Source organism: Daktulosphaira vitifoliae, unplaced genomic scaffold (genome assembly GCF_025091365.1).
Source record: "Daktulosphaira vitifoliae isolate Bord-2020 unplaced genomic scaffold, ASM2509136v1 Scaffold_4, whole genome shotgun sequence".
NCBI lineage: Eukaryota > Metazoa > Arthropoda > Insecta > Hemiptera > Phylloxeridae > Daktulosphaira > Daktulosphaira vitifoliae.
This window is the reverse complement of record NW_026099575.1, coordinates 37,445,859-37,471,754: the sequence shown is the minus strand read 5'-3', so window position 1 is coordinate 37,471,754 and position 25,896 is coordinate 37,445,859. Positions and strand designations below refer to the sequence as shown.

General features: G+C 25.1%; 3 protein-coding genes across 10 annotated transcripts; 2 read left to right on the top strand and 1 right to left on the bottom strand.

Annotated features, from left to right (window-relative positions):
* The first annotated feature begins 2,801 nt into the window (after positions 1-2,801).
* Positions 2,802-7,844, top strand: LOC126905406 (pyridoxal kinase). 6 transcript variants are annotated; one of them, XM_050685071.1, is made up of 8 exons: positions 2,802-3,027; positions 3,592-3,699; positions 5,126-5,225; positions 5,313-5,456; positions 6,501-6,621; positions 6,697-6,842; positions 7,267-7,440; positions 7,623-7,843. In XM_050685071.1, the coding sequence occupies exons 2-8, from the start codon at positions 3,613-3,615 to the stop codon at positions 7,733-7,735; spliced, it is 885 nt and encodes a 294-aa protein (XP_050541028.1). In that variant the 5' UTR covers positions 2,802-3,027; positions 3,592-3,612; the 3' UTR covers positions 7,736-7,843. The 6 variants fall into 6 exon arrangements, with proteins under 6 accessions (XP_050541028.1, XP_050541030.1, XP_050541027.1 ...); XM_050685073.1 differs by having other exon boundaries at positions 2,802-3,062; XM_050685070.1 differs by lacking the exon at positions 5,126-5,225 and adding an exon at positions 4,612-4,711 and having other exon boundaries at positions 7,623-7,842.
* A 5,659-nt stretch (positions 7,845-13,503) lies between these two features.
* On the top strand, positions 13,504-14,878 carry LOC126905413 (protein FAM210B, mitochondrial-like). Of its 2 annotated transcripts, none has more exons than XM_050685085.1 (2): positions 13,504-13,862; positions 13,940-14,878. In XM_050685085.1, exons 1-2 carry the CDS (start codon positions 13,811-13,813, stop codon positions 14,275-14,277), a joined length of 390 nt encoding a protein of 129 aa, XP_050541042.1. In that variant the 5' UTR covers positions 13,504-13,810; the 3' UTR covers positions 14,278-14,878. The 2 variants fall into 2 exon arrangements, 1 of the variants encoding a protein (XP_050541042.1); XR_007703994.1 differs by having other exon boundaries at positions 13,734-13,874; positions 13,940-14,163.
* Positions 14,879-14,948: 70 nt separating this feature from the next.
* LOC126905393 (uncharacterized) lies at positions 14,949-23,929 on the bottom strand. 2 transcript variants are annotated; one of them, XM_050685040.1, is made up of 11 exons: positions 23,818-23,929; positions 21,486-21,880; positions 20,584-20,742; positions 18,974-19,233; positions 18,620-18,772; positions 17,709-17,819; positions 16,379-16,526; positions 16,233-16,295; positions 15,410-15,742; positions 15,204-15,341; positions 14,949-15,053 (listed from the first exon to the last, which is right to left on the bottom strand). In XM_050685040.1, coding segments are annotated over exons 1-11 (1,851 nt in total). In that variant the 5' UTR covers positions 23,819-23,929; the 3' UTR covers positions 14,949-14,963. The 2 variants fall into 2 exon arrangements, with proteins under 2 accessions (XP_050540997.1, XP_050540998.1); XM_050685041.1 differs by lacking the exon at positions 23,818-23,929 and adding an exon at positions 21,946-22,425.
* Positions 23,930-25,896: the final 1,967 nt, after the last annotated feature.

Here is a 25,896-nt window from a genome sequence, read left to right as displayed (position 1 = left end):
ACAAAATAGGCATGATAATTCGTGTTACAATAAGATGTAAACATATCTAATACATTCTGTTTTTAATGCAATTCCAAATATAATCCTGGCGCCGAGATATCGTATTATTAAATCGTACTCTTTTACGTGGTCAATTTAATAGTACAATTGTTTTACGATCTCTCAAAAAGTGTTAAATTTTATTTTTAATCGTGTTAAGTTTGATGGGTTACATGAATTCATGAAATTAGGCTTGTCAGAATCTATCATTAAAGTAAAAATGACCCATACTAATTATACAACTGGAATTATATCTCTAGCTATATATATATGATCTTATAGTAATTAAGAAAATGTTTTTATTGGAAGTTGTATAACATAAATCAAAGATAATTACGCAATCATACCGATTTTAAACACATCAGAAAAAGATGTTTCGATTTCTATAAATAATATTAAATTTGATTTTTTACAACAAGATTTCATGCTCATAAATAATATGTAAATACTATCAATTGTAATAATGTTAATACTTATAATAATAATAGATTAACTCTTTTAAATCAAAACCTTAAATTAAATCATTTAAACGGCAAAGAAAAGTCGTCTATTAATAATTTATGCAATCAATTTAATGATATATTAATTTTACCCGGTGATAAATTATCTTATACTAATCAAATTGTACATAAAATAATTACTCCTAATGCTCATCCAATTAATATAAAACAATACAGATACCCTATGTGTCATAACGATGAAGTTGATAAACAATTAAAAAATCTTTTAAAGCAAGGTAGCTTTGAAAAGTCAAATAGTCCATGGAATTCGCCTAGAATTCTAAATTTTATAAAGAAATATATATTTTATGTTTTGTCTGTTAATAAATATATATTTGATTTGTTTTATACTCTTTTTTTGTTATTTCCATAAAATTTATAAATTAATTGTTCAAAATAAGAGTTTTACAAAGATTAAATGATCTAAATTATTTTTACCATGTCAGAAATATTTATTAACGATATTTTTTAAAAAGGCACTAGTATAGAATTTACTCAATACCTACAAAAAAGAACAAATCAATAAGTTAATACTTATTTGAGTCATTATGTTATCTTAACTATATGATGTGTTAAGTGGAAAAAATGATACATAATAAATGTATTCGTAAAAAATTATAAAGTTATGTTTATGAATAAAATAAAGTTACACCTTTCAGAAAAGCTAGATACAAAAATAGTGCTTATTATTTAAAAAAAATGTATAAACATGCAAAATCATGTTTGAGTATCGTATTACTAGCTTGATAAATTAATTAGATTAGAAACATAATTTTAAGTAAAAATTAAAATAAAAACAAAGTATTAGATATCTTATTTTAACAAATTTTAAAATTTTATATTTTTCATAATTTCTGAATGTTTAGAATTTATAATACATGATTTCAAAATAAGTTATTTTATATATTTATGTTATTTAAAATATGTTACATGTTTATATATATGAAAACACTATTAATTATTTATTCTATGTATTATTGTTTTGTATTAACTTATATCAGTTTGCTGTGTATCTTATTGTGACTCAAATGTGTTATGTATTAAAATTTTTGAAATAATATTTTAGATATTATTTCTCTTTAAGGGTGATGGTGTCGTGAACCCATAATTATTTTGTAAATTTTAGTTTTAAGGAATTTATATGCAACATTATAATTACTATAAAGTATTATAGTATTAATATTTTAATGATTATTTAATGAACAATGTAAATATAAAAAGAGACTTGACCATCTTCTCAGTGGTCAGTGTTCTATCAGTGAATGTTATATTATAATTAGTTATTATTTTGACTCTTCCTGACAACACTTATCCGCGTTGTCAAATTGGACTTCGAACACCCACTTTATTTATTATTTGGCATCCCTGGAAAATTTGGTTTCAATTGGTTACCACATAAGTAGGTAAATTTAATGGGATACTATTCTAAAATAAATGAAATATTTGAAGCGGACTTAATAAAAAGAAAGCCATGTATGCACATCTAATAGTCCATAATAATATATTTTATTATTGTGGACTATTAAATGTGATTATTATATATCTTGATATAGTAATACAAATACAAAATAAGTATAATATAAAAGCTTTGTGATATTGGGGCACAGCTCACATGATGATTTTTATCATAAAGATTTTTCAACTCATCCTAATTACAAAGTAATTTATCTGCCACTGCTTTCTGTTTAAAATAATTTATAAAAATATTTAGAGACCAACAGTTTAGTCTTGTACTGTAATACCACATTTTATATCAAAGTCCTGTTAAGGATTCTTAGTATAGTATTAAAATAAAAAATTAAATAAAATTTCAATGAAAAATAATTACAAAGAGTTAAAATCATAAATAACCTTACATTATGTCATAAAATGCAATTAACGTGCATAACAATAACAGTTTAATTATGTGCATCATACATTCATTTAATAATTATTAAAGATATAAAATACCACGTATATTTCAACCAATAGAAGCACTCAAAATTTACGCTATCTATCAGCATAATCGCCTGCGTCCAGTGCATCGTTTCCCTGCGTCCATTCATGATAAAAATTGGACTGCCAAAATTGTGTACGGCGTGGTCTATCTATATGTATTTAATCTATGCTCTTAGGTCATTACTGTTATCATTTGGGGATCAACTGTATTTTGTACCAGCGGAACGATAGTGTAATCGGTCCTACTCGTTCCACCATGTATTCGTTACTTTGGACCGATTACACGAGTACCGACCCATTTGTTAGTTATCACAATTTATCTACAAATGGGATGAAATGAAAGTGTATTAAATAAATTTCCCCTTCATTTATCAATATTTTCTGTAATATAATTAATGATATTCACAATTTATAAATAACGTTATGAAATTATTACGATAACTTGTATGAAATTGATGCTTACATTAAACAAAGATCATTTTGTACTATCATATTCAAGTTAAATATTATACGGCGTAAAGATTACGTTATTTCCTCAACGAATTTGATGGTATTAGCAAATAGTTAACATATTCTATTGCATCAGTAGGTCCAATTAAATCATAAACAAAGAATCTAAAAAGTTTTAGTTATTATTTTTATCATTTCACTAATTATTTGTCTAATTTAATTATGAATTGTCATTTCATCATGTTAATATTTTGGTTAAAATTCAACCAAGATGAATAATAAGCAAATATTATTTCTGAAATTCAAAGAATTAGGAACAATAATATCACCAATTAATTAATAATTAATGCATTAAACTTAATATTATGACATTGTAGTTACTTATTACCTTTAATTTTCTTGTATTTTAAGCTTTGATGCAAAGCTGAATGGTATTTTTACTATGATGTGTTTTTAACATATAAAGGATGTATATTTCATATTTTTATTTCCTATAATGAATATAATCTTGTGATGGTTAAATGGAGGAGATAGTGAATAAACTCCAATAGTCATAATATTTTTTAAATTTTGTAATAGTTTTTTTATTTTATTGCTTAAATTAATAACATTTTTATTTGATAAATATATTCAAACATTAAATGTATAATATATGATTTTATAGTATATATAGAAGATTTGCATTATGGAATTGCCAAAAAGAGTTTTGTCTATTCAAAGTCATGTAGTCAGTGGTTATGTAGGGAACAAAAGTGCCGTTTTCCCTTTACAAGTATATTATATTGATAAATAATAGTTATATTACTAGGATATGTATTTTTATTTAAAGAAATTGAGTTTTATAAATATATAAATTAGAAATAGCTTAAAAATTAGAACGACATTGAATTGTTGATGAGATAGCATTATATTTTTCATGATTTAATTTGTTAAGTAATAAAAAAAAAAACAAAATACGGAAGTAAATATACTTAGTGAACAATATATATAATATGTATTATTGTGTTCCGAGTATCAATTTTACATATTTTGTAATATAATATGCCAATATTGGTATAAAAAGTATATATTGTAGACTTATAGATATTCAATACAAATAATTATAATCTTCCTGGTTTTGGACTGAAAATGTTATTGGGAGGACATTAAACCCAAATAGTCTGGATGATTTTGATCGTTTAATTTAGTTTTTATTTTTCATAATAGTGGTTTTGACTTTTTTTTATATAAGGCATGTTATGGAATAGAGTTTGTCTCTTATATTAATATATAATTATTGTATTAGGTACTTTGGTTAATTTCAGTCTTTTGGATTAAAGGGGAATATTCATTTGGCCCACAAGTAATAAGGGTCTATTATAAAAAGATCATAGTGTTGATAAAATAATTAAAAAAAAAAAAACTTGTTAACGATTTTTATGAACATTTTTTTTATGCGACATGTCAAAAAATCTGGCTTTATTTCCCCAAATAGGTATAATTCATGTCTGATTAATTTAGATTTGTGGTCTTATATGTAGGTTTAATAAATGACCTCTGAAAAAATTTTACTCTTACCTTTAAAATGGTTATTTATCCTCCATTTCCATTAGAAAATAAAGTTATTTTTAAGATTTTTAAAAATAACATTCTTTTAGCTTCAATGTGAATCTGAAAAGGTATTAATTTTACTATAATACTATAGGTTATGGGATTTGAAGTTGATGCCATCAATTCTGTTCAACTTTCAAATCATACCGGTTATAAATTGTTTTATGGTCAAGTGTTGAATGAACAAAACCTAAGTATGAGTATAAACTAGATTATAAAGTCATTTATATATTTTTACATTTAAAAAAAGTAGAAATTTTAATAATTATCTATATTTTTAGTGGAATTAGTGTCTGGTCTTGTTGAAAACGATATACACTTTTACTCTCATTTGTTGACTGGTTATATTGGATGTCCAAAATTTCTATCAAAAGTGGCTGAAGTTTANTTTAAATGGTTGTCAAAATTGAACAAATTTATTAAATATTTATTCATAAATTATACTATAAACCTAAAAACTTCTAATCAGGATATAATTAAGGAAATAAGAGACACTATCTCCAGATTTGTATCAAAGCATTTCTTTTGATAGTGATTCATTCAATTATTTTCAGATATCATCTATATTTTGTTTATTTAAAGTTATTTTTAATTTTTGTTTAATTTAGGTTATGGGATTTGAAGTTGATGCCATCAATTCTGTTCAACTTTCAAATCATACCGGTTATAAATTGTTTTATGGTCAAGTGTTGAATGAACAAAACCTAAGTATGAGTATAAACTAGATTATAAAGTCATTTATATATTTTTACATTTAAAAAAAGTAGAAATTTTAATAATTATCTATATTTTTAGTGGAATTAGTGTCTGGTCTTGTTGAAAACGATATACACTTTTACTCTCATTTGTTGACTGGTTATATTGGATGTCCAAAATTTCTATCAAAAGTGGCTGAAGTTTATAAAATTTTAAAAGAAAAAAACCCTAATTTAATATTTGGTAAGTTATAGTATTTTATTTTTTTAGATAACTTAAAAATGAAATATATCTATAAAAAAGAAAATATCATTAGGAGTTACTATTATTTTTACTGCAGATAAGAAATGGCTTTAGAAGATTTGTTTTATTTGTTTGTTTCATTTAAGTAGAGTGTGACTAAACAACTTCAATTTATCTTCTTTAAACAACACTGGTCAGTCAGTTCTATTAGTAGCACTGACCAGTCAATAATTCTAAGTCCATTCTCCTTATTATAATATAATTATAGTAATATTGTTAAGTTTTTTTATATATTAATAAAAAATAAAAATATTGATTATTATAAAAAAAAAATATTTTTTTTAATCAGGGACAGATTACAAAAAAATTTTAACTGCAGGAAAATGTAACATTGATCTAACCTTTTGCTACTAATTCTTGTACACTGAAACTTCCTTTCAACAGAACTTTATTAGGTGAAAACTTTCTTTTAACAGAAAAAAGCTTCCGTTAAAAGGAGGTTTTAATATATATATATATATATTACAACAAAATAGTCATTGAGAAACTATCTAATTTCCAGTCATCAATTCTTCTGAATTTAGTTTATTTTTGTGAAAAAATCTTTGTTTTACAACAAAATGTTTAATAGATATAACTTCAATGTGTAAATGAATTTACACATAGTGCTCATATTGTATATCCACTATTAAAAGTAAAAGTATTTTTAATATTAATTTATTAAATTTTTGAATAGTTGGGTTGAGTAGTAGATTTTCAAATCAATTTTATCATTTTAAAATTATTTATTGATTAGAATATTGTGCTTCATTTAGTGGAATCACTGTTTTTTTCCAATAAACAGGTTATTTTGTATTTGAATTTAATAAATTTTATTTATAATTTTTTTTAATTTTTAGTGTCCTGAAAATTTATTATTTTTGAATGAATACCTCCTCGCAAAAACTGTAATTATTCCAATAAATATACATAGAACAATTTTCTGTGTTCTTGTTCTTCATATATTATTTATTTTCAGTAGTTTTATTATATTTATATTTACAGTTTGTGATCCAGTATTGGGTGATAACAAAAAAATGTATGTACCTGAAGAAATGTTGGATGTTTATAAAAATGAAATAATATTTTTAACTGATATAATTACTCCCAATGAATATGAACTTGAGTAAGATTTAATCCTGTTTTTATATAATTAATTATTGATAACTATATATATATGTTTTTGTATTTATAACAATAGATTGTTATCTGGTAAAATTATTAATACTGTAAAAGATATAAATGAGGCCATTACAATATTACAAAACTTGGGTTGTAAAACTGTGGTAGTTTCTTCATTCAATCATAGTGAAACTAATTTGAAGTCAGTTGGAAAAAGTATTTTTAGTAGGTATCATGCATTTTACTTGATTTTAATTGTATCTTTATAATTTAATTATATATTTTTTAAACATATTCAAATGTATTGTACAAGTCTTCAAACTTTATAATTGACCTAATCCAATCTAAAAATTAACATTTTCTGGATGGTCTTTAGTATTTTTTTACAGATCTTAACTAAATTATGAAGTAAATAATTTTGTTTTAAATATTCTAAATAAGTTACATTTTTTATGTAATTAGTTTTAGAAATATACTTAGGGTTTAAACTCCCAAATATTTTATTATTTAAGTAATTAAAGGGAAGATACACAAGAGTCTTCTTAAAGTTTCTATTTTAAATGTAATATCATTATATCCTTTTGTGTTTTCTTATAAACATTAAATATTTGAAAGTTTATTGAATTTCGAATTTTTATTTAAATCACAGGTGAAAATATTGTAGAAATTGACATACCTTACATCAAGTATTCATTTATTGGTACTGGTGATTTGTTTGCTGCTTTATTATTACTATGGATGTCATTAAATAATAATAATTTGAAAGAATCTATGGAAAAAACTATTGCTACTATTCAGGCTGTTCTAAAACGTACTGTTCATTGTAAGAGTAAAATTTTTTATTAGCAGTGTTTATGTAAAATGTTTTAAACCCATTTTAAATTATCTTTAAGAATAGAATGATAATTTTAAAATTATTAAACATGGCACTACTTCTATTTTGAAACAAAACCCTCAAATATTTTGTATAATAATTTGTTTTATTAAATATTTATGTAATTACAGATATAATACAAGCTAATCCAAAGAACTTTATGTTTAACAAAGAACTTAAATTAATTCAAAGTATTAGTGATATTCAAAACCCAAATGTTACAATTTTTGGAAAATTAGTTTAATTTAAAGTATTGTTTCCTTTATAACATACATTTTTTAGTCTTATATAATGATTTTATTTTTGTTCATTAGTGAGAAATTTTGTAATTTGGAATTATCAATAATAGTCATATTATATTAATAATTAATATAGATAGATAAAATATTTATCTAATAATTGTATAATTTTATTTGAGGTTGATTAGTTATAATATCTAAAACGAAACCTTTAAATATTGTTATTTTATGTCTTCCAAATTTCTATACCATTTTCAATAATTAAAGTAGAGTATAAACATACCAAACTTATGCAAAAAATAGTATAAAAATAAATATTAAAAAAATAAACTTTGTTGTGTTATTTTGAATAAAATTAATTTTAGATTTTTACTTACTAAGTATGTAAAGTAAGTATTAGCAAAAACTTACTGAAGTATTTAAGTTTTTGAAAATGACTTAATTTTTATTTATATGTTGATGATATTTAAATTTAGCTAATTTTAGGTTTACTTAATAGTCTAAATTTAAAACTTGATTTGCAATAGTCAATAAATTTATATCACCTAAAACCTTATGCATTATAAAATATACTAATTAAAAGACATAAATATCTTATATATATTTTTTTTAAGTTTTGTCATAACCTGAAAATACACAAATATAAAAGTTGGGCATTATTATTTAGTGCCCAATAAATATTATTAAATGCTTTGTAGACCAAGTAAATCGTTGTTTCATTAAATTTATAAAGATAAAGAAATTTTCTTTCAGTTTGGACTAAGTACACTACTAGTAAAATAAACTTGATCGATACTGAGAAATTAATTTTTTCCATTACTAAAAAATAATATTTTTAATAAATTTATTTTAATTTTTATAAGCAAAAGTGAATGAGTTCATCAATCTTGTAAAAAATACTTTTTTTTTATATTTTCAATAAGTATTTGAAGAAATGGTTGAAAAGGTATTCAGAATATATATTTGAATGTCAATAAAATTAAAAAAGTCAGATTTATAAAAAAAAATATGTAAAATGATTGGTAAATACTTCATGTATCTATAAAAAAAATTGTATTGATCCATACATTTTTCAAAAATTTATTGCACTTTTAAGTAAAAAAAAAAAAATAGTAAAAATGTCAAAAATTAGCGATTTTTAAATTTGTAATTTTTTTTAGATTTCTCCCATTTACGGAAAACGAGGGAATTTTTTTTTCAAATTTTGTGTGTAATGTTTTCAGCTAGATACGATTTGTGATCTTTTGACGTATCGTTGAAAGAAATCAGTTGAGTAAGAGCTGAGAAAAAGTGGTAACAAACACAAAAAAAAAAAAACATCATAATAAAATTAATACCTTCTCAGTTTTGTATCGAATCTAAAAATAATATGAAATACTTTAAATTATTATACACTATACTTATTTAAATTTATGAATACCAATTTTTTATTTTTTTTTTTAATCAACAGTGTGTGTTTAGATTGAATAAATTTAACTCTTTTCATTAACAAATGAATTACTTAACAATATATTTTATTATGATTTAAAATATATAAATGACTAAAAATAATTTTTTTTCTGACTTCACGATTATACAAGGTGTTAGTAAATTCAATGTCACGAGTAGTAGGATGATATTCAGTAGGACCTAAAAATAGCGAAATCAAAAACTAAAATGTCCTATCTCCAAAATTGTGGTTTTTCTGGTTCCCCCACTTCAAATTTTATTTTATTATATTATTTATAATATTTATTTTATATGTAATATATTTTTAATGAAATTTTACTGGGAGTCCTGTGATGTAGTTTATTTTTAGTTTAAACGATTACATAACGAGAAAAACCCACATATAATGTGATATTTTTATAATTTCACGAGTTTATTTCGTCTTTTATTATTCGATTATCCCCATTCCTGACACAGCGCACCAAACTGTGACTTTCTCACAATGCAGAGGCTTTTCGTGTACCTTTCTTGGATTATCGGCACACCAATAACAGAAGTTCTGCTTGTTTACGCTGACAGACAAGTAAAAAAGTGCCTCGTCACTAAAAAAAATTGCGGATGTACACTTCCACGGGGAAAGCGCGCTGTGGATCGGTCCACATGATAGTTCAGACTAAATCCGTTTCAAGATAAAACTGTTTACTTTGCCGCTTGTACTTACGCTATCCTAACTTTTCTAACTTTTAACGAGATCGTATTGAAAATAGGGAGACAGTTATGCCGCACCTGTATTTATTTAAATGTTAAAAAAATACTGTTCACTATTAAATAGTCACTAATTAAGTTGCAAAAAATATTAGATAACTTTTAAAATATAACAATGAAAATGCATAAATTGCAGTAAAAACGAATAACCTGTATTGTAAAAATATTATAATGTGCGTCATTTTCTTAAAAATGTAATTTAAATTTACACTTTTTTATTTACAAAACCACCCACTGTTAAAGCATTTATTTTAAATTTTTTACAGACTAAATATTTGACCCGCAAGAATTTTTGTATTTGTTCTTGGGCTCAGATTTGAGAACCTTTGACAGTAATGCTTCTGGTTGTAACCGTAAAAACAGCAAGTTGAAATAAATAATAGAACTCAGTTGACTTATTAGATGTATAAATAATATTTCAAAAGAATATAACGTAAACAATTATCAAATAAATAGTTTATAATAAACATTCATATATGCATAAAAATGAATGGTAAAATTGTAACTTGTACAGTGTAGACCATACAGATGAACAGTGGATTATTTTGTAAGTAAAGCCTTGCGGCTTTTATAGTTCCTAGTTAATGAAAGTTGTGGATTGACTCTCATGTCTTTTCTAGGGACGGTTTCTGAACATGATTTGGAGGAAATCTGTATCTCATCATGCTATACTACAAAAAATAATTTTATCTTTTAAAAGCCGATTTAAAAATTACTTGACCACAACATTTGACTAAAATAATACGCTGTCTTTATAACAAGTCTAGATGTTTTTTAAGGTTTAATTATTTAATTAACTTATAATAAATATCGAAAATATAAACTATTGCATTATGTTATCAAAATATTGTACATCGAGATAGGCATTGGAAGTGGTTATTTGTTGTGTAATTTTTGTCGAGCAGATTGTTTCCGTGTTCCAGTTTATGTATATCATGAAGAAATAACCACTACTGTATGCTCAAAAGCAAATTAATCATTGGAAAATTGGTCAAATCGTTAAACTTTAATAATCAACAATAGAAGAACGTTTTATCAAATAAAAATATAAAACAAATTAAATTTTTTTTTCTATCATATAATTAAACTAAAGATATGAAAAATATTGATTTAACTACATATTATTGTAGAATTTTTTTATTTATGAACATTTTTAATTTACAATCGTTTACAAGAAAATGAATGTCTTATATTTAATGGGTCACTTTGAATACATATATAAAGGGTTACGGAGATTGCCACGAACTGATGATGCCCAGACATTCATTTACTCCGTCACTGTAAAAAAATCCTCCGAATACATTTACTACGAATATAGGGTTACAAAAATTTGGATTTTACTAAGACCATGAATACTCCGAATAGGACTATTAATTGATTGCTCCGAATGAAATTAGCTCCGGATACCGATTATTCGCGAAATCGAATTAAAAATTATCAAATTTCGGAGTAGATGAATATAGTAGCAATATAATAACTGATGGAAAAATATAACCCTTATCACTAATTAATAAATATTAATTAATATAATAAAATAGCGTTATAATTGATTACTGTCTATTAACGAATAATTATTATAATAAAGATCCCCGAAATGTATCCGACTTTTGATAAAAAAGGTACATAAAGGTAAGAAAGAGGGCTTTGAACTAAAACAACCCGTTACATAACTGGTGTGAGCCCTTAAATTTTTTTTTTTGGAGGGGAAAGAAGAACGATTCCAATTTTCAGACATAAAATCTTTTTTATCTCGCCTTATTAGTGCTTATTATAACATTATAAGCACATTAATATTATAACATTTAATTAGTTTAGTTAAAAAATATAGGGGTACGTTTCATTGATGATAGGATTCGACATTAATCTTATTAGGGGAATACACTGATTTTCATGAATATTATATAATTTAATTGACATAGAATAAAGTTCATAAGACAAGATATTAAACGTATTAAATTTTTTTACTTTTTTAAAGTCGAAAAAGTAAATTTTAAATTTGAGTTGGCTTAAATAGCTATTTTTTCGTGCGGAGAGAGCAACGAACAGTTGCCGAATTGGTTACAATTGTGTCCTTCGCGCTAAGGATACGAGGTTCGAATCCGTCAGTACCAATTAATATTTTGCATTTTTTTTGAGATAGAATAAAATTTTTAAATCATTTGATATTTATCTCATTTAGATTCAATAACTTCAATAAATATAAAGAATCCTATTACTATAGTCTCTTCTCGCGAGAGGAAATTGATATTCATGTTAATATTATTTTACTATGTGGTTCTTTTTGTGGCTACGATTCATTTTGCCAACCCTCACTAGACCTACTTTTTGCAACAATACGTCAAATTATTACAATTTGTATTTAGTTTAAGTTATTACTCTTAAAAATTGAAAAAATATTCTTTATTCAAATAAAAAGTAGCTTAACCAGCTTTTTCCATACAAACAATTAAAATCATTAATTTCTGATATTCTTATTATTAATTCTTAATTTATTTTCGAATTATATTTGATATGATAAAGGTATTCAACTACAATAGTAAATAATTTTACTTTGTAATTTATTAATTTTTTAAATTTATTTGTGTGTGCTATTACCAGTCTATAATATTCCAATTTTGTTGGTAACATGTTGCTATATAAATCATAAATATAAAAAAAAATTATTTTTAGTTTCACCTGAATTTAACGATGGATTTTTACAATTATAATCAAATATTATAATACGCTCAATTGAGTAAATCTTTTTAACAACTTTTTTTTATTGGTTCTTTTAGTTAAAGTAAATCAAAATTAATTAAGTTCTAAAAATTTCCATTGGAGAATCTTTTTACACACCAAAAGTTAATTAGAAATGATTACTATGATTTCTATTTAAGTGATCTATTACGAGAAAAATGTAAAAAAAATCTAACTTTTCTGATAAATGTACTGTAAATAGTAATTATAAAATTTCCTAATTGCATATTAATCTTAACAATTTCATTTTTTTTCTATTTAATAATATCAATTTCAAACTTGCAAGTTGAGCTAAAAGTTATGATAATAAATTCATTTTTTTTTTATTAAAACTTTCACTTTGAAGGACAAAAAAAAGAAGGTTCAAAATGATTTCTTTTAACATATTAAAAATCAAAATCAATAATAATTTTAAAACAATTAATTTTAAAAATTATATAATATATAATTAAAAGAATTACTAATCTGGGTATAATTAAGGAAATAGAAGTTGATGTTGCTTTTGTCCATAAATTTTTTAAACACTATCTACAGATTTGCATAGAAGCATTTCTTATGATTGTGATTTTAATCACTGTCAGAATAAATCTATGCTGGACCTAACTATGCAACGTCCCCACTGTGCTGGGTTTTTTTTTAAATTTAATGTCTGAGTAAAATCCGTCGTAATTTTGGTAACCTATGGTATCAGATGTTCGTAACAATTACTACTTTGTTAAATGTCGAAGTATGTAAATGTCGGAGCATTATCAGTTCGTGGCAAAGGTGCTTTCCCCATATATTATATAAATGCCCCCTTCTACAGAAAATGTGTTGCAAAACAGAATCGCCTGATAAGGCCTCACGCCCAAACAATTTTATCATAGTTCGTGTTGTGCTATTAATGCTGAATAAATTTATAGTTAATAATATCAAAAATCTATGTCTTTTGTTTCATCAAGATATATTTTGATAAACAATGTATTAACATCTCAGAACACGTTTAGCAGTGCTGTGTTTTGAAATCTCGAGAATAACAAAACAAATTTATTAGTTAATTCATTATATAATAAAGGACTATTATTTTAATGAAATGTTTCGTTCTGTGTCCTTGATCCTGAAATCATCCTTCAATAGCAAGCCAGTTTGTTTATTTAGGCGTTTACAAAGGAATGGCCATAGAAGTTTTAATTGCATATCAAATAAATCACAAAATGAAACCAAGTCAGTGATGAGGTGTTTTACAACTATTAAAAATAATTTGTTACCCGTATCTTTTACAAAATTATATTTTTCTACAGTATCCAAAGAGGATTTAACGCCTAAAGAAAAATTTAAAAAGGCTGCCAAGGAGTATGGTTTTGTTTTAGTAGCATTTCATGTTGGTATATCTTTAATGTCATTAGGCTCAATATATTTTTTCATTATCAATGGTTTTGATGTTCAACAATGGATATCCTTCATAGGAATGTCAAATACAGATGAAAATACCAAAATTGTAGCAGGTGCTAGTCAATTTATCATAGCATATGCAATTCACAAATCGTTAGCACCATTTAGAATATCAATTACACTTGTATCTGTTCCATTAATTGTACGTTATCTAAGAACTAAGGGTTTTATGAAAAAAAAAAATTAAATTATGTTTATTCAAATTATATACAACTTGATAATCAATGTCTTTTGCTGCCTGGGTTTTTTTTGTAAAAAAAATAAAATAATTCTATAAATGTTTAAATAATGATTTTTGGTTTTGAAAGGGTTAGTAGCAACATTTGTAAATATTTCCTATTTTATTTTACATTTTTTTACTACTGTATTGTATTTATTTTATTTTTAAATTTAACTAAATTACTTTTTAATAATTTTGAACATTTTAAATAAAGTTAATTAAATTTTAGTAAACTAAAGAAGTTTTTTAACACCTAAATAAATATTTTTGTTTCATCAAAATAGCAATTTATTATCATTTCAAGAAAATATGTTTATATAGTAAATAAAGCAATAACCATAAAAAATAAATAAAATTATGGTTTTTTTGTTGTTTTATTTATTTACATCTCAAATAATTAAGGACGGCTATAATAGCGAAGTAACTTATAAGTTAAAATTGAAAAACTACACAGAATGTATAAGCATAAATTATACAATCAGAAAGTATTTTGAGGAGTGGCATTTCTATAAGACCTTAGTATTAAAAATATGAACATTTTTGATCATTTTAGTGCCTTGTGTATTTGTTTTTTTAATCTAAAATGAGAGAAATAGTATTGATAATTTATTGATAAAAATTGATAAAAAATTAATTACTTGTATTTTGCATTTCTACTTATTTTTTTTTGTAATATGTTTAGATAATTGATGCCCATCTTCAATTTTATCTGGGGATAAAATCCTTTTTTTATCACTTTCATACTAAAAAATATTTATTTAGAATTTAAACTTTTATAAAATAATGATCAAATTCATAAGTGAAAATAAATAGAATGCCAAAAAGGAAAAAACTTATTAAAGATTTCAGAATTTAGTTAGTGTCCGTATTTAGGTAACACCTTATATACATACACTGTATGATGATGTATTATCACAGAAATTTCCTTTTTTTTGTTTACTATGAACAAATGAGTAAGGAACTTCATCAGAATCCAACTCATCTTCATGTTCCTTTTGAGCCCATCTTCTATCTTCATCGTCTTCAATAACCTTTAAAAATTAAAAATTAAATATGCTATATTAAATTTTTTTATATAAATGTGGCAAAATATCATTACAGGTGTAATTGCAATATCATCTAAACTTGACTCTATACATTTGGCATGGTTGTTCCCTGTTAGTACAACTTTAACAGTACCATTTTTATTTGTTTGAAATGTATATGGAACATTTTCTGCTTCACCCTCGCAAGAATAATTATCTTCATATTCATCGTCATAATCAGGAAATTCAGATTTAACATTGGAATCGCTTGTATATGGCAAATTAGATTCATATATGGCATCTGGATCATCTTCATCTTCAATAATTTCTGGTTTAATACAAGATATATTGATTTCGGGGCCATCACATTCAGGTAGTAAATCATATTGTTCAATTTCTTGAATTTCCTTAAAAAAATCAATAAAAATGATTTTAAATGAAGATGAAATGAATTTAATAATCACTTGAGTTGAAGTTATATATTTCTAAGATATTAGGGTTTATTCATAAGGTATTAAAACTAAAAGGCAAAAATATAAGAAAAAATAAAACTATAAAATGAATACCATAACTATAATAAGTTTTGGATAAAAATAACATAAAAAAAAAAAAAAAAAAAAAATGTTAATTACATAAAATAATAAAAACCCGTTTTTAACAGTTTGATAATGTTTCAACATGTTAATAGTCATTCTATAATGTTATATAATAAATAATGTTTTCATAAAAAGTATTATAAATAAATAACTCCTTAAGTGTTTAAACAACAATAAATACTTTAGAAAAGTTATGTTATAATAATATAAAGTGTAAAATAATAATATTTTTTAAATATTGAGAACTGGTATATATTGTCTAATTTTTAATTTTTGTCCATTAGTTAAATTATAAAATTACCTCTGGTTCTTGTTTTACTATCAAAGGTGATCTATGCGTATCAAATTCATTCATTTCATTAGGCTAAAAAAGATATAGTACTTTTGATTAATTCAATTAATCAAAAATCATAAAAATTAATCTAAATATTTTATGATTATTTGTACCAATTTATCTACTTGTCCTGGAGGATTAACATTTCCTTTGCCACGTCTGAACCTCAATACTACAGATCGACTATCAATAACTAAATTATATTTTTCTTTATAAGCTTGAATTGCATCTTCAGCATTTGAAAATTTAATGAAAGCATATCTATAGAATAATCAATTATAAATTAAAGTTGAGAATTTTATAGTACAGTAGATGTTGTTTATTAAAATCATAGATAACATGATTATTCAGCTATCCTGATTCAGGTTCTGATCATTTGTATATAAATACACTGGAACTATTTTAATTAGTAAAATCAACAATCCCCTTTATGTTAACATTTTGTATAAAAAAGCTGGCTTTATTTTTGAATTCTAAGCAGAACTCTAATGTTTTCATTACCCTATTATCATCTAAAATTAAAAAACATGTTTATGTTATTTATGTGCTCTTATTACTCGAAACAGTTGTTTTTGTCATTAATAATCATAATTAAAAAACGTGAACTGTTTATGACAAGAGGGCACTTCTTAATTCACACAATAAGCTTTCTAAAATGAGTCCATGTAATACAGCGGGTATGCAAAAATTTCCTAATATTTTCTTAACACATTATTGAAAAATTGCAATGAACTTGATAGTTCTGCTGTTAAAAATAAAAATAAGTCGAGGAAGAGAATACAGTGTGGAAAAGAAGAAGATGGTTAGCTAATGCTGAAGGATTGGTTTTATGTGTATGGGATCAAGAAGCTTAAATTGCTCAGTATGTACAATAGAAATGAACATCTATCAAACTATCCCGAGCTCTGAAAATGAAAAAAAGTTGAAAAAGATATACCATTAGAAGCTCCTCTCTCTGTATATGATGCTCTCAAAGTTTAACAAAAATGTTAACATTATGTTCAAAATATGGCTAATTCCTTTACTAATTTAGATATTTTTGAGAAATTCAAAAATAAAACTATAAAGAAATCAAAATTACAGTGCATAATTGACAAATATTTAAAAAGAAATTTATTTTATCTGAATATTATTTAATAACACTTAATATTTGACAATACTAGTAGGTTTTGAAATTCTGTTAATAAAAAATTTAATTTACTAGTTAATTTTTGATGATTTAATTTTTCCTAAAACTTAATGTGAAGTTTGTTTAGTGAGATTATTTGGTAGTAGAGTAGCCAGAATTTTTGCTAATTTGGATAATTAGCTAATGGAGCTATGGGGCTTTAGACCTTGACTACGCCACTGTTATTTAGTTAAATTCTTTGTGGTCCCAATGTGATCATAATAAGCACTGTCTACTATACTTTATTAAATAACTAAATTTTTAAATATTTTTACCTAGTATACTTCATTTTTTTAGCAAAGCCAATATCAACTCGAGTCGCTTTAGGAAATTCATCTTTAACTGCATTAGATGTAATGTTAGTTGGCAAATTACCAAGATATAACCTAAAAAAAAATTATCAATCTTGTTAACATTTTTTAAACTTACTTAAAATTGAGTTTATAATACTCAATCAATTAACTATCTTATACAATTAATAGACAGGTGTGAGAAAAAAATGCTAGGGTTTTAAAAATCCATAAAACAAACACTATTAAATTTAGCTTTTTTTTTGTAACCATAGATATCATAGTTTTTTATTATTTATTAAATAAATAATAATTAATAATTTAACCAAACACATAAAAAAAAAAAAAAAAAAAANTTTTATTATTTATTAAATAAATAATAATTAATAATTTAACCAATAACATAAAAAAAAAAAAAAAAAAAAAAACTGAAAAAGAAAACGAAAATAGTCTTAATTCTTAATACACTGATCATCAGTGGCAATACACTAATGTAGTTGATTTTCAAAACCTTGAGCTACTTTTCGAAATATTTCAAGGTATAATGTGGTAAATTTGAATAATTTAAATCTTCACCTCTTATAAGTAATGTGAACGAAGTTTGAAATTTTTTTTCTTCAAATTAATCCCCCTAATAAAAATCACACATACTTAAATGAGGCCAGTAAACAGACCATCCCATGTTACCCCTGAAAGAGATCATTCGTTAATATTTATTAATCAAATTTTTGGGAAGCCACAATTTTTACTTTTGAAAACCAATACATCAACTAAAAAGTATATTTTAATAGTTATGATGACACTCTTCCTGAACTCTTCTATCCAAAAAGCTTTCAGAACTGGACATTTTTTTTTACTACATCCTGTAAAACATTGAATTCTAATTTAACTCTTACGTATAAGGATCAATACATTCAGGAAATGGTTTTTCCTCAAATTGACTTTCTTTTATTTCCACTCGTAACTTTTCATGTTGAAAAATTGTTTCATTTAATTCTTTAGCGACACTTTCTATATCTGCATTTGGTTGTACTTGTACATAGCAATACCTAGAAAAAAAAAATTATTTCTTCCTTTAATATCAAGTTTCTTACTGGAAGGTAATTACAATTTAATATTGTAGCTATGAAAAAAGGTTTTCAAGCTTTTCATTATTAAATGTTGATTTTGTTTTTTTTTAAATTATGTTCACTTAACAAAATAAAATAAAAATAGTAAATACAACAATTAAAGACCCTTAATTTAATTACCTTGGGTTACAAGGTGTATGAAAATGTACAGATTTAATGTCTGAATGGAAATTCTGTACAATTTGTCTTGTTATTTCATGGTCCGGAAATCTTATCATTATTTGTTGGTTATTTTTAGGTGTACGAAGTTCCATCTCAGCAGCAATCGCTTTCTCTGCATCTTCACGATTCCAAGGTTTTTGAGCTCGTTGCGGTTCTCCAGATTGTTGAGATTTTAGTTTACGTTTACGGGTCTTACTTTCAGCTACTGAACTTGATTCCTAATTATTTTAAAAATAAATATAGTATACTGTACATACATGCGACCCATAGTTACATACAGATGCAAGACTAGTCTAGCATCCAGAGAGATGGAGAAATTACAGAGCTTCAAGAGGAAAATATATCGACTGGTACACAATAATGACGTGGATAGATTCAAAAGAAGAACAAATGAAAACCTGTGGCAGCTGTACAATAAATCGAGTCTATGGCATTCCTTATTTAGAAAGAGACTGAAATGGGCAGGTCGCATCTGGTAAGCCTTAGGTATGCTAATGAAGAAGGTCACAGAAAGCAAGATAACAGGAAAAAGACCAAGAGGTAGATGCTGCCAGTGATGGATTTATTTAATAGAAAGACCTAAAAAAGTCAATTCTTTGTTAGATAAAGAGTAGCATTGGGCAGAGAGAAGTGGAAAAGTATTCTAGAAGGTCCTGAATGGACCGCTATAAGCCTAGGAAGAAGAAAGATAAATATAGTATTTAATGCATAATAAATGTAGTATATAAATAGTAAAATATACGTAATGTATTTAAATATTAAATGTAGTATTTTATACATATGTAATTAAGGATGCTATCATGGAGAATGAAAATAATGCTGTACAAAGCTCTAGTGAGACCGGTAACACTATATGCTTATAAAGCTTGGGTAACAACAAAAATATATGAAAATAGACTGGCTAATTTTGAACGAAAGGTCCTTAGAAGGATATTTGGCCTAGACATAAATACTCGAGAGGAGTTTGTGTTAAAAACAAATCGAGAAATAGAAGAATTATATAGGGAAACAAATATAATTTGAGTCTTTAAAAGTAGTAGGCTGAGATGAGCTGGACATGCGAAAGTCTGAAGGCCCTATTGGATTAGCCACAAGTTTGAATTATAAAAGAGGTTGGGAGTAAATAGCAGAGAAGAACTAACTCAAAATAAAGATGGATGAAGGCAAGTAATTGTCGTGGCAATGAACCTAAATGGTTTGTAAAAGTCAATAAAAAAGATAGAATATTTAATACACAATATCAAAAGATGTTTACAAAAGAGTAAATAATTTAATTTAAACAAAATTAATAAAATATTATATGACAAAAAAATTTTCAGGTTAGTTTTAATAAGTAGATTAGCTGTATGAAATATTCTGCACTCTCAACTTGCAACTTCAGCTCTAAATTATACTTTGACTTAAATAAGATAAAATTTAAACAATTATTTAAATAATTTTATTAGAAGCATAAGTTTTAAATTCTTTCAAACAAATAATTCAAAGAACTTAAAAAATGTATATATTTTTTAAACTAATTAATTTAAAACATTAACATATTAGTATATAAATTGAGATAATTGTATTACTTGATTATTCCCATTTGTTTGAATTTGAACAGCACTTCGTGGCCTATTTATTCGTACATTTTGTCTTGGAGTAAATCGAGGTCTTGGGTTAAATTGTTGCCAATTTTGATTTGATAAACTTGACTGACTAGACAGAGTATTACCAAAAAAATGTCCATTCTAAAAAACAGATATACAGGTGCTCTAACTGTTCTAACAAATTCTAATACTTTTGATGCACTGAACATTTTTTGTTACATTCTTTTTTAAATAATTTTTACAGGTTTAAACTACATTAAAAACATTTTTTATTGTATGTTTCTAATATGGAAAAAACTAAGAATAGAATTTTTTATTTGTCTGAAATTTTAAATTATTAATAAGTAGACAACATTTTAAGGAGAAGACCCAACTTAGATTAGTACACTCCACTAGTACTACTTACCCACTTTATGTATTAAAATGTTTGTAACTGAATAAGTACTTATCCTAAAGTTGCTATATACTCATCAACATATTTTGTAAGAAATAGACTAAAAAATAGTTACTTTGATTTTTGAACTAAAAAAATATATTTATAGTTTTTTTTATTCTAGAGACAAATAATACAAATATGCTTTTATAGTTCAAAACTATACCAATTATTTAAAAAAGAAAGTAACAAACTTTATATAATAGAAAAAAAGTAATAGAATTTTTCAGAACGGGCTGTGGTAAATGCAGTATTAATTCAAAGATACCACTTTATGTAAATAGTAGTATTATTTCCAATATTATATTATACAAATTGAAGCACATGGATTTTAATTAAATACTTAATAGTCACAAATATTATCAATTGGCTTCACAAATATACACTAAGCGTTTAACATTAAATTGTTTCTATGGCAATAGTTTTCATTATTGTATTTACAACAACTTACATTATTAGAAGAAAATTGTCTAGAATGATTATTTCTAGGAGTATTTCCAAACTGATAAGGAGAGCGTTGTCTTGAATTAACACTGAATGATCGCCAACGAGGAGACGATTTCATACTAGAACTTGTAGTTGGACTGTAAGTATTAGTAGTACAAGGTGATGTAATAGCAATCGAATTAGTAGAAGTTGCTGATCCTAGTGTATGAAATTGTGTCCATACATTGTTAAAGTTTTGCTGAGACCAGAAATTATGAGGATGGTTATGTGATGATGGAAGTTGAGATGATGGTAAAGTTGCATAGTCTGTTCGCAAATTCAATGAATTACTTTTTTCTAATGATTGATTAGCATAATTAGTCAATATATGTCTAGATGGATTTAAGTTGGATTGATCCACTGAAATACAAAAATTTTAGTATTATAGATACATATTTTTTAGTTAGAGTATGTGTAAGTCTTACTTTAATTTTCAAAATACTTTCATAAAATGATGTAATATGAACCTTTAGTAAAATAACTGGTTCTATCACCAAAGGTTTAAGTCTAAACTATTTATCAAAAAGGATATCACTAATTTTTTAATCAATATTTTCACTATTTACTTATTTTTATTTCAGCAGACAAAAAAAAAAAAACTAAATGCGTCTTTTATAAAATAAAGTTGAGATCAGCCCATGTTTCAATTTAAATTGAATGCTGATTACTTATTTTACAACATAAAATATGGTTTTTTGAAAACTTTTCTTCTTGTTAGAAAAAACACTAGTAAAAAATTATGGGAATACTATTGTAAAAAAAATGATTATTTGTTGTAAATTCTTATCTTTTAGGATAACAATATTAACGATAAATAATCATTCAATCTATAAAATGATTGCTTTAATCTAAATGTGGATACATAAATCTAAATACAAGCTCTTATCGGTGCGGTGGTTGTACCTTTGTGATAAAATAATTTACATAAGCAACTTATGTCGTGACTTTCAACGATTGTGGCGCTATCTCTAAATTTTGAAAAACCCATTCGGCTCAATTGCAAAATATGTGTCGGATATAGATGTGGATGCAAGTTCATTTAATTTGGCAACACTAGTGGTATGGTGATTAGAGAGGCGCTCGTTCATCTAAACCGCCTCCATGGCTGTTCAAATTTATATTCGACACGGCATACGTATTTTTCTGTATATTGTGTAATTTTACTTCTTTCGCATAGTACGACAATCATTTTATAATCTTGTTTACCCTTCAATAAATATTTGACGTTTGTGTAACTTTGTTGTCTTGTGTGTTTTAAATATTATTTTCCATTACATTTTGAGTCTCTGCGTCTTGCCATTCATCGTTATTATTAGCGTTGTCATTAAGTTTTGCACAACAGTTCATCCATCGTTCTATCTATCCATTTATCCTTCATCTCAATCGGTTCCAACTTCTAGCAATTTACCAGGCCAAAATGATGAGTATTGTTATTGTATTTGTTATACATTTTTCGTACAAGAGGGGATTTTAAAGTAACGGTGCCATCTATTATTGTACATGTTTTTGTACATTTTCATGATTCCTCCACTATTTTTGAAATTTTGTATTCTAATAACATGTTTGTCGCTAGAGCTCATTGTTGGCTGAATTTTCGCCTTCTACCGAATTTTTACAACAAAACTGAATCGCATTTTCCGTTCCTACCAAATTTGTCCTGTTCAGTATATTTTATCATCATTTGTGGTATAAGTAGGCGCACTACAATTGATGATTGTGGACCACTACTAAATATATTATATACATTTTCAAATATTCGGTTGTTATCCAATATATGGGAATAGTTTTTTAAATATTTGACAGTTAATGCTAAGAATAAACTATTAGCATGAAACGTTTCTACGTTTGTACTCTTTTGAGTTTTTATTACTTAACTTAAATTTATCAATAATACAAAACCACAACGCAATTTGTTCAAATAATCTACTTATTTTGTTTAATTTTTAAAAAAGACGAATATATCTATACTAAACAACTACTTATCATATCAGTCTTACTTTAGGAACTACTTAATATAGGTAAAGAGGGAAGTATAACCCTTTGGATCACGGTTGGTAACGCGTTGTTACGAGCACCGGTGCAAAGGATTAAAAGGAATATTTAGAAAAAGCTAGTTATCTTGATCACGGTTGATAACGCGAAGGTTATAATCACCGTTGAAGATTAAACTAGCTATTTTAGAAAAGAATTTGAATATATAAAATTTTGATCACGTTTGGTAACGCGTTGTTACAAGCACCGTTGAAAATTCTATATATTAAAGATTAAGATATTAAGAAAGAAATAAAGAAACTTACTCGGTGGAGCGGTGTATGCACGTAATGTAGTCGGCAATAAATAATGCAATTAATTTAACAGTGGAAAAGACAGGAAAAAAAAAGAACAAGATATGCAGTGAGGGTGTACCTTATACTGGCCCCCATCACTTGAATAGTGTAGATTAAACGTTTACTGATCATTTATTTTTAATATTTTGTAATGAATAAATGTGCATTTTAATATCTTATTTAAATTGCGAGTTCCCGTTTGGAATGATATGTAACATAAAAGGGTATTAATACAAGCATTATTATCTATATAATTAAATTAAAAAAAAATACATTATATTATATTCTTTTGAATAAAATTTAAAAAACAGCGCTGTCCAGCGGACTTTCTTGCAACTGACAAACGGCACTAAAGTTGTAGCGTAACGCTACAAACATAAAAAATATTCGAATTGATATCCGATAATAAAACGGACACAGGAGGCTCGAATTAAATTATTCCAAAAGTTACATGATCTGCTAGTTCCTTATTAATATCCTAATAAAGATAAAGTATGTCGAATGAAAGAGGGATTGTTAAAAAATATTATTTCTCATAAAAAAATTGTGTAGATCCATACACTTTTCAATAAGTTATATCATTATAAAGTTAAAAATTTAAAATATAAAATCGAGAATTTTAACACAAAAATAGCATACGGTAGCCATTTTCACCGTGAAGACAAAATAAAGTCCGAAATTTTTTTTTTCCATAATAAAGTATATTACATTAGCTTTAATTTAAGATATATATAAAAGTATCAGTATTTCCAGAACACTTTCAAAAGTTAAGTTGAAAAAGTTAATTTTTCGTAAAAAAATTGTCATTTTATATCCCCTCCTGTGGGCAGGTAAAGGGTTAAATTTATAAAAAAAATGTACTAAATAATAGGTAAAGACATCAAGCATCTATAAAAAAAAAATTATATTGATATGTTCATTTTTAAAAAAGTTATGGCAGTTTTTAGTAAAAAAAAAATTATAATAATAATAAAGAAGCACATCATAGTAAAAAAACCCAGCACAGGTGGGTCGCGGCACAGTGGTGACGTGTATAGATGGATCAAGTATAATGATATCTGACAGTGATTAAAATCACTATCAAAAAAAAAACGCTTCGATGCAAATCTTTAGATAGTGTTTAATTTTAAAAAATTGGTGGATTATTCCAAAAGCTACATGATCTGCTAGTTCATTATTAATATCCTAATTAAGATAAAGTATGTCGAATGAAAAAAGGATTATTAAAAAATATTATTTCTCATAAAAAAATAATGTTGATCCATACACTTTTCAATATGTCATAGCATTATAAAGTTAAAAAAATGTAAAAAATAAAATCGAAAATTTTCACACAATAACAGCATTCGGTAGCCATTTTCACCGTGAAGATAAAATAAAGTCCGAAATTTTTTTTTTTCACGATAAAGTATATTACATTAGCTTTAATTTAAGATATATATAAAAGTGTCAGACCTTCCGGAACATTTTCAAAAGTTAAGTTGAAAAAGTTAATTTTTTGTGAAAAAGTTGTCATTTTAAATCCCCCCTTGTGGGCAGGTTAAGGATTAAATTTATGAAAAAAATATACCAAATGAAAGGTAATGATATTATGCATCTATATAAAAAAGAATTATTTTGATATGTTTATTTTTGAAAAAGTTATGGCACTTTTAAGTAAAAAAAATTGAAAAAATTTCGAAAATTAGCGATTTTTAAATTCGTAATTTTTTTGGAGGTTTCCCCCATTTACGGGGAACGAGGGCATTTTTTTCAATTTTTGAGGGTAATGTCTTCGACTAGATACAATTTGTGATCTTTTGACGTATCATTGAAAGAAATTGGTTCGGTGAGAGCTGAGAAAAAGTGGTAACAGATAGAAAAAAAAAAAAATAAAAAAATAAACACATCTTAGTAAAACCAATACCTTCTCAGCTTCGCATGAAGCTAAAATTGAAAAAATTTCGAAAATTAGCGATTTTTAAATTTGTAATTTTTTTTTTAGATAAAATGGAATTATTTAATCTGCAATAGAGTTAAAAAGACTGATTTAGGTTAGATTAAAGATAG

Coding starts and splice junctions, on each gene's coding strand:
- LOC126905406 (XM_050685075.1), top strand. CDS start 3,613: ATGGAATTGCCAAAAAGAGTTTTGTCTATTCAAAGTCATGTAGTCAGT. Junction 3,700..5,125: donor GTGCCGTTTTCCCTTTACAA/GTATATTATATT, acceptor TGTTTAATTTAG/GTTATGGGATTTGAAGTTGA. Junction 7,441..7,622: donor TCTAAAACGTACTGTTCATT/GTAAGAGTAAAA, acceptor ATGTAATTACAG/ATATAATACAAGCTAATCCA.
- LOC126905413 (XM_050685085.1), top strand. CDS start 13,811: ATGGCCATAGAAGTTTTAATTGCATATCAAATAAATCACAAAATGAAA. Junction 13,863..13,939: donor AAATCACAAAATGAAACCAA/GTCAGTGATGAG, acceptor ATTTTTCTACAG/TATCCAAAGAGGATTTAACG.
- LOC126905393 (XM_050685040.1), bottom strand. Junction 19,234..20,583: donor AAACAAATGGGAATAATCAA/GTAATACAATTA, acceptor TAAAATAATTAG/GAATCAAGTTCAGTAGCTGA. Junction 16,527..17,708: donor AAAAAAATGAAGTATACTAG/GTAAAAATATTT, acceptor ATTATTCTATAG/ATATGCTTTCATTAAATTTT.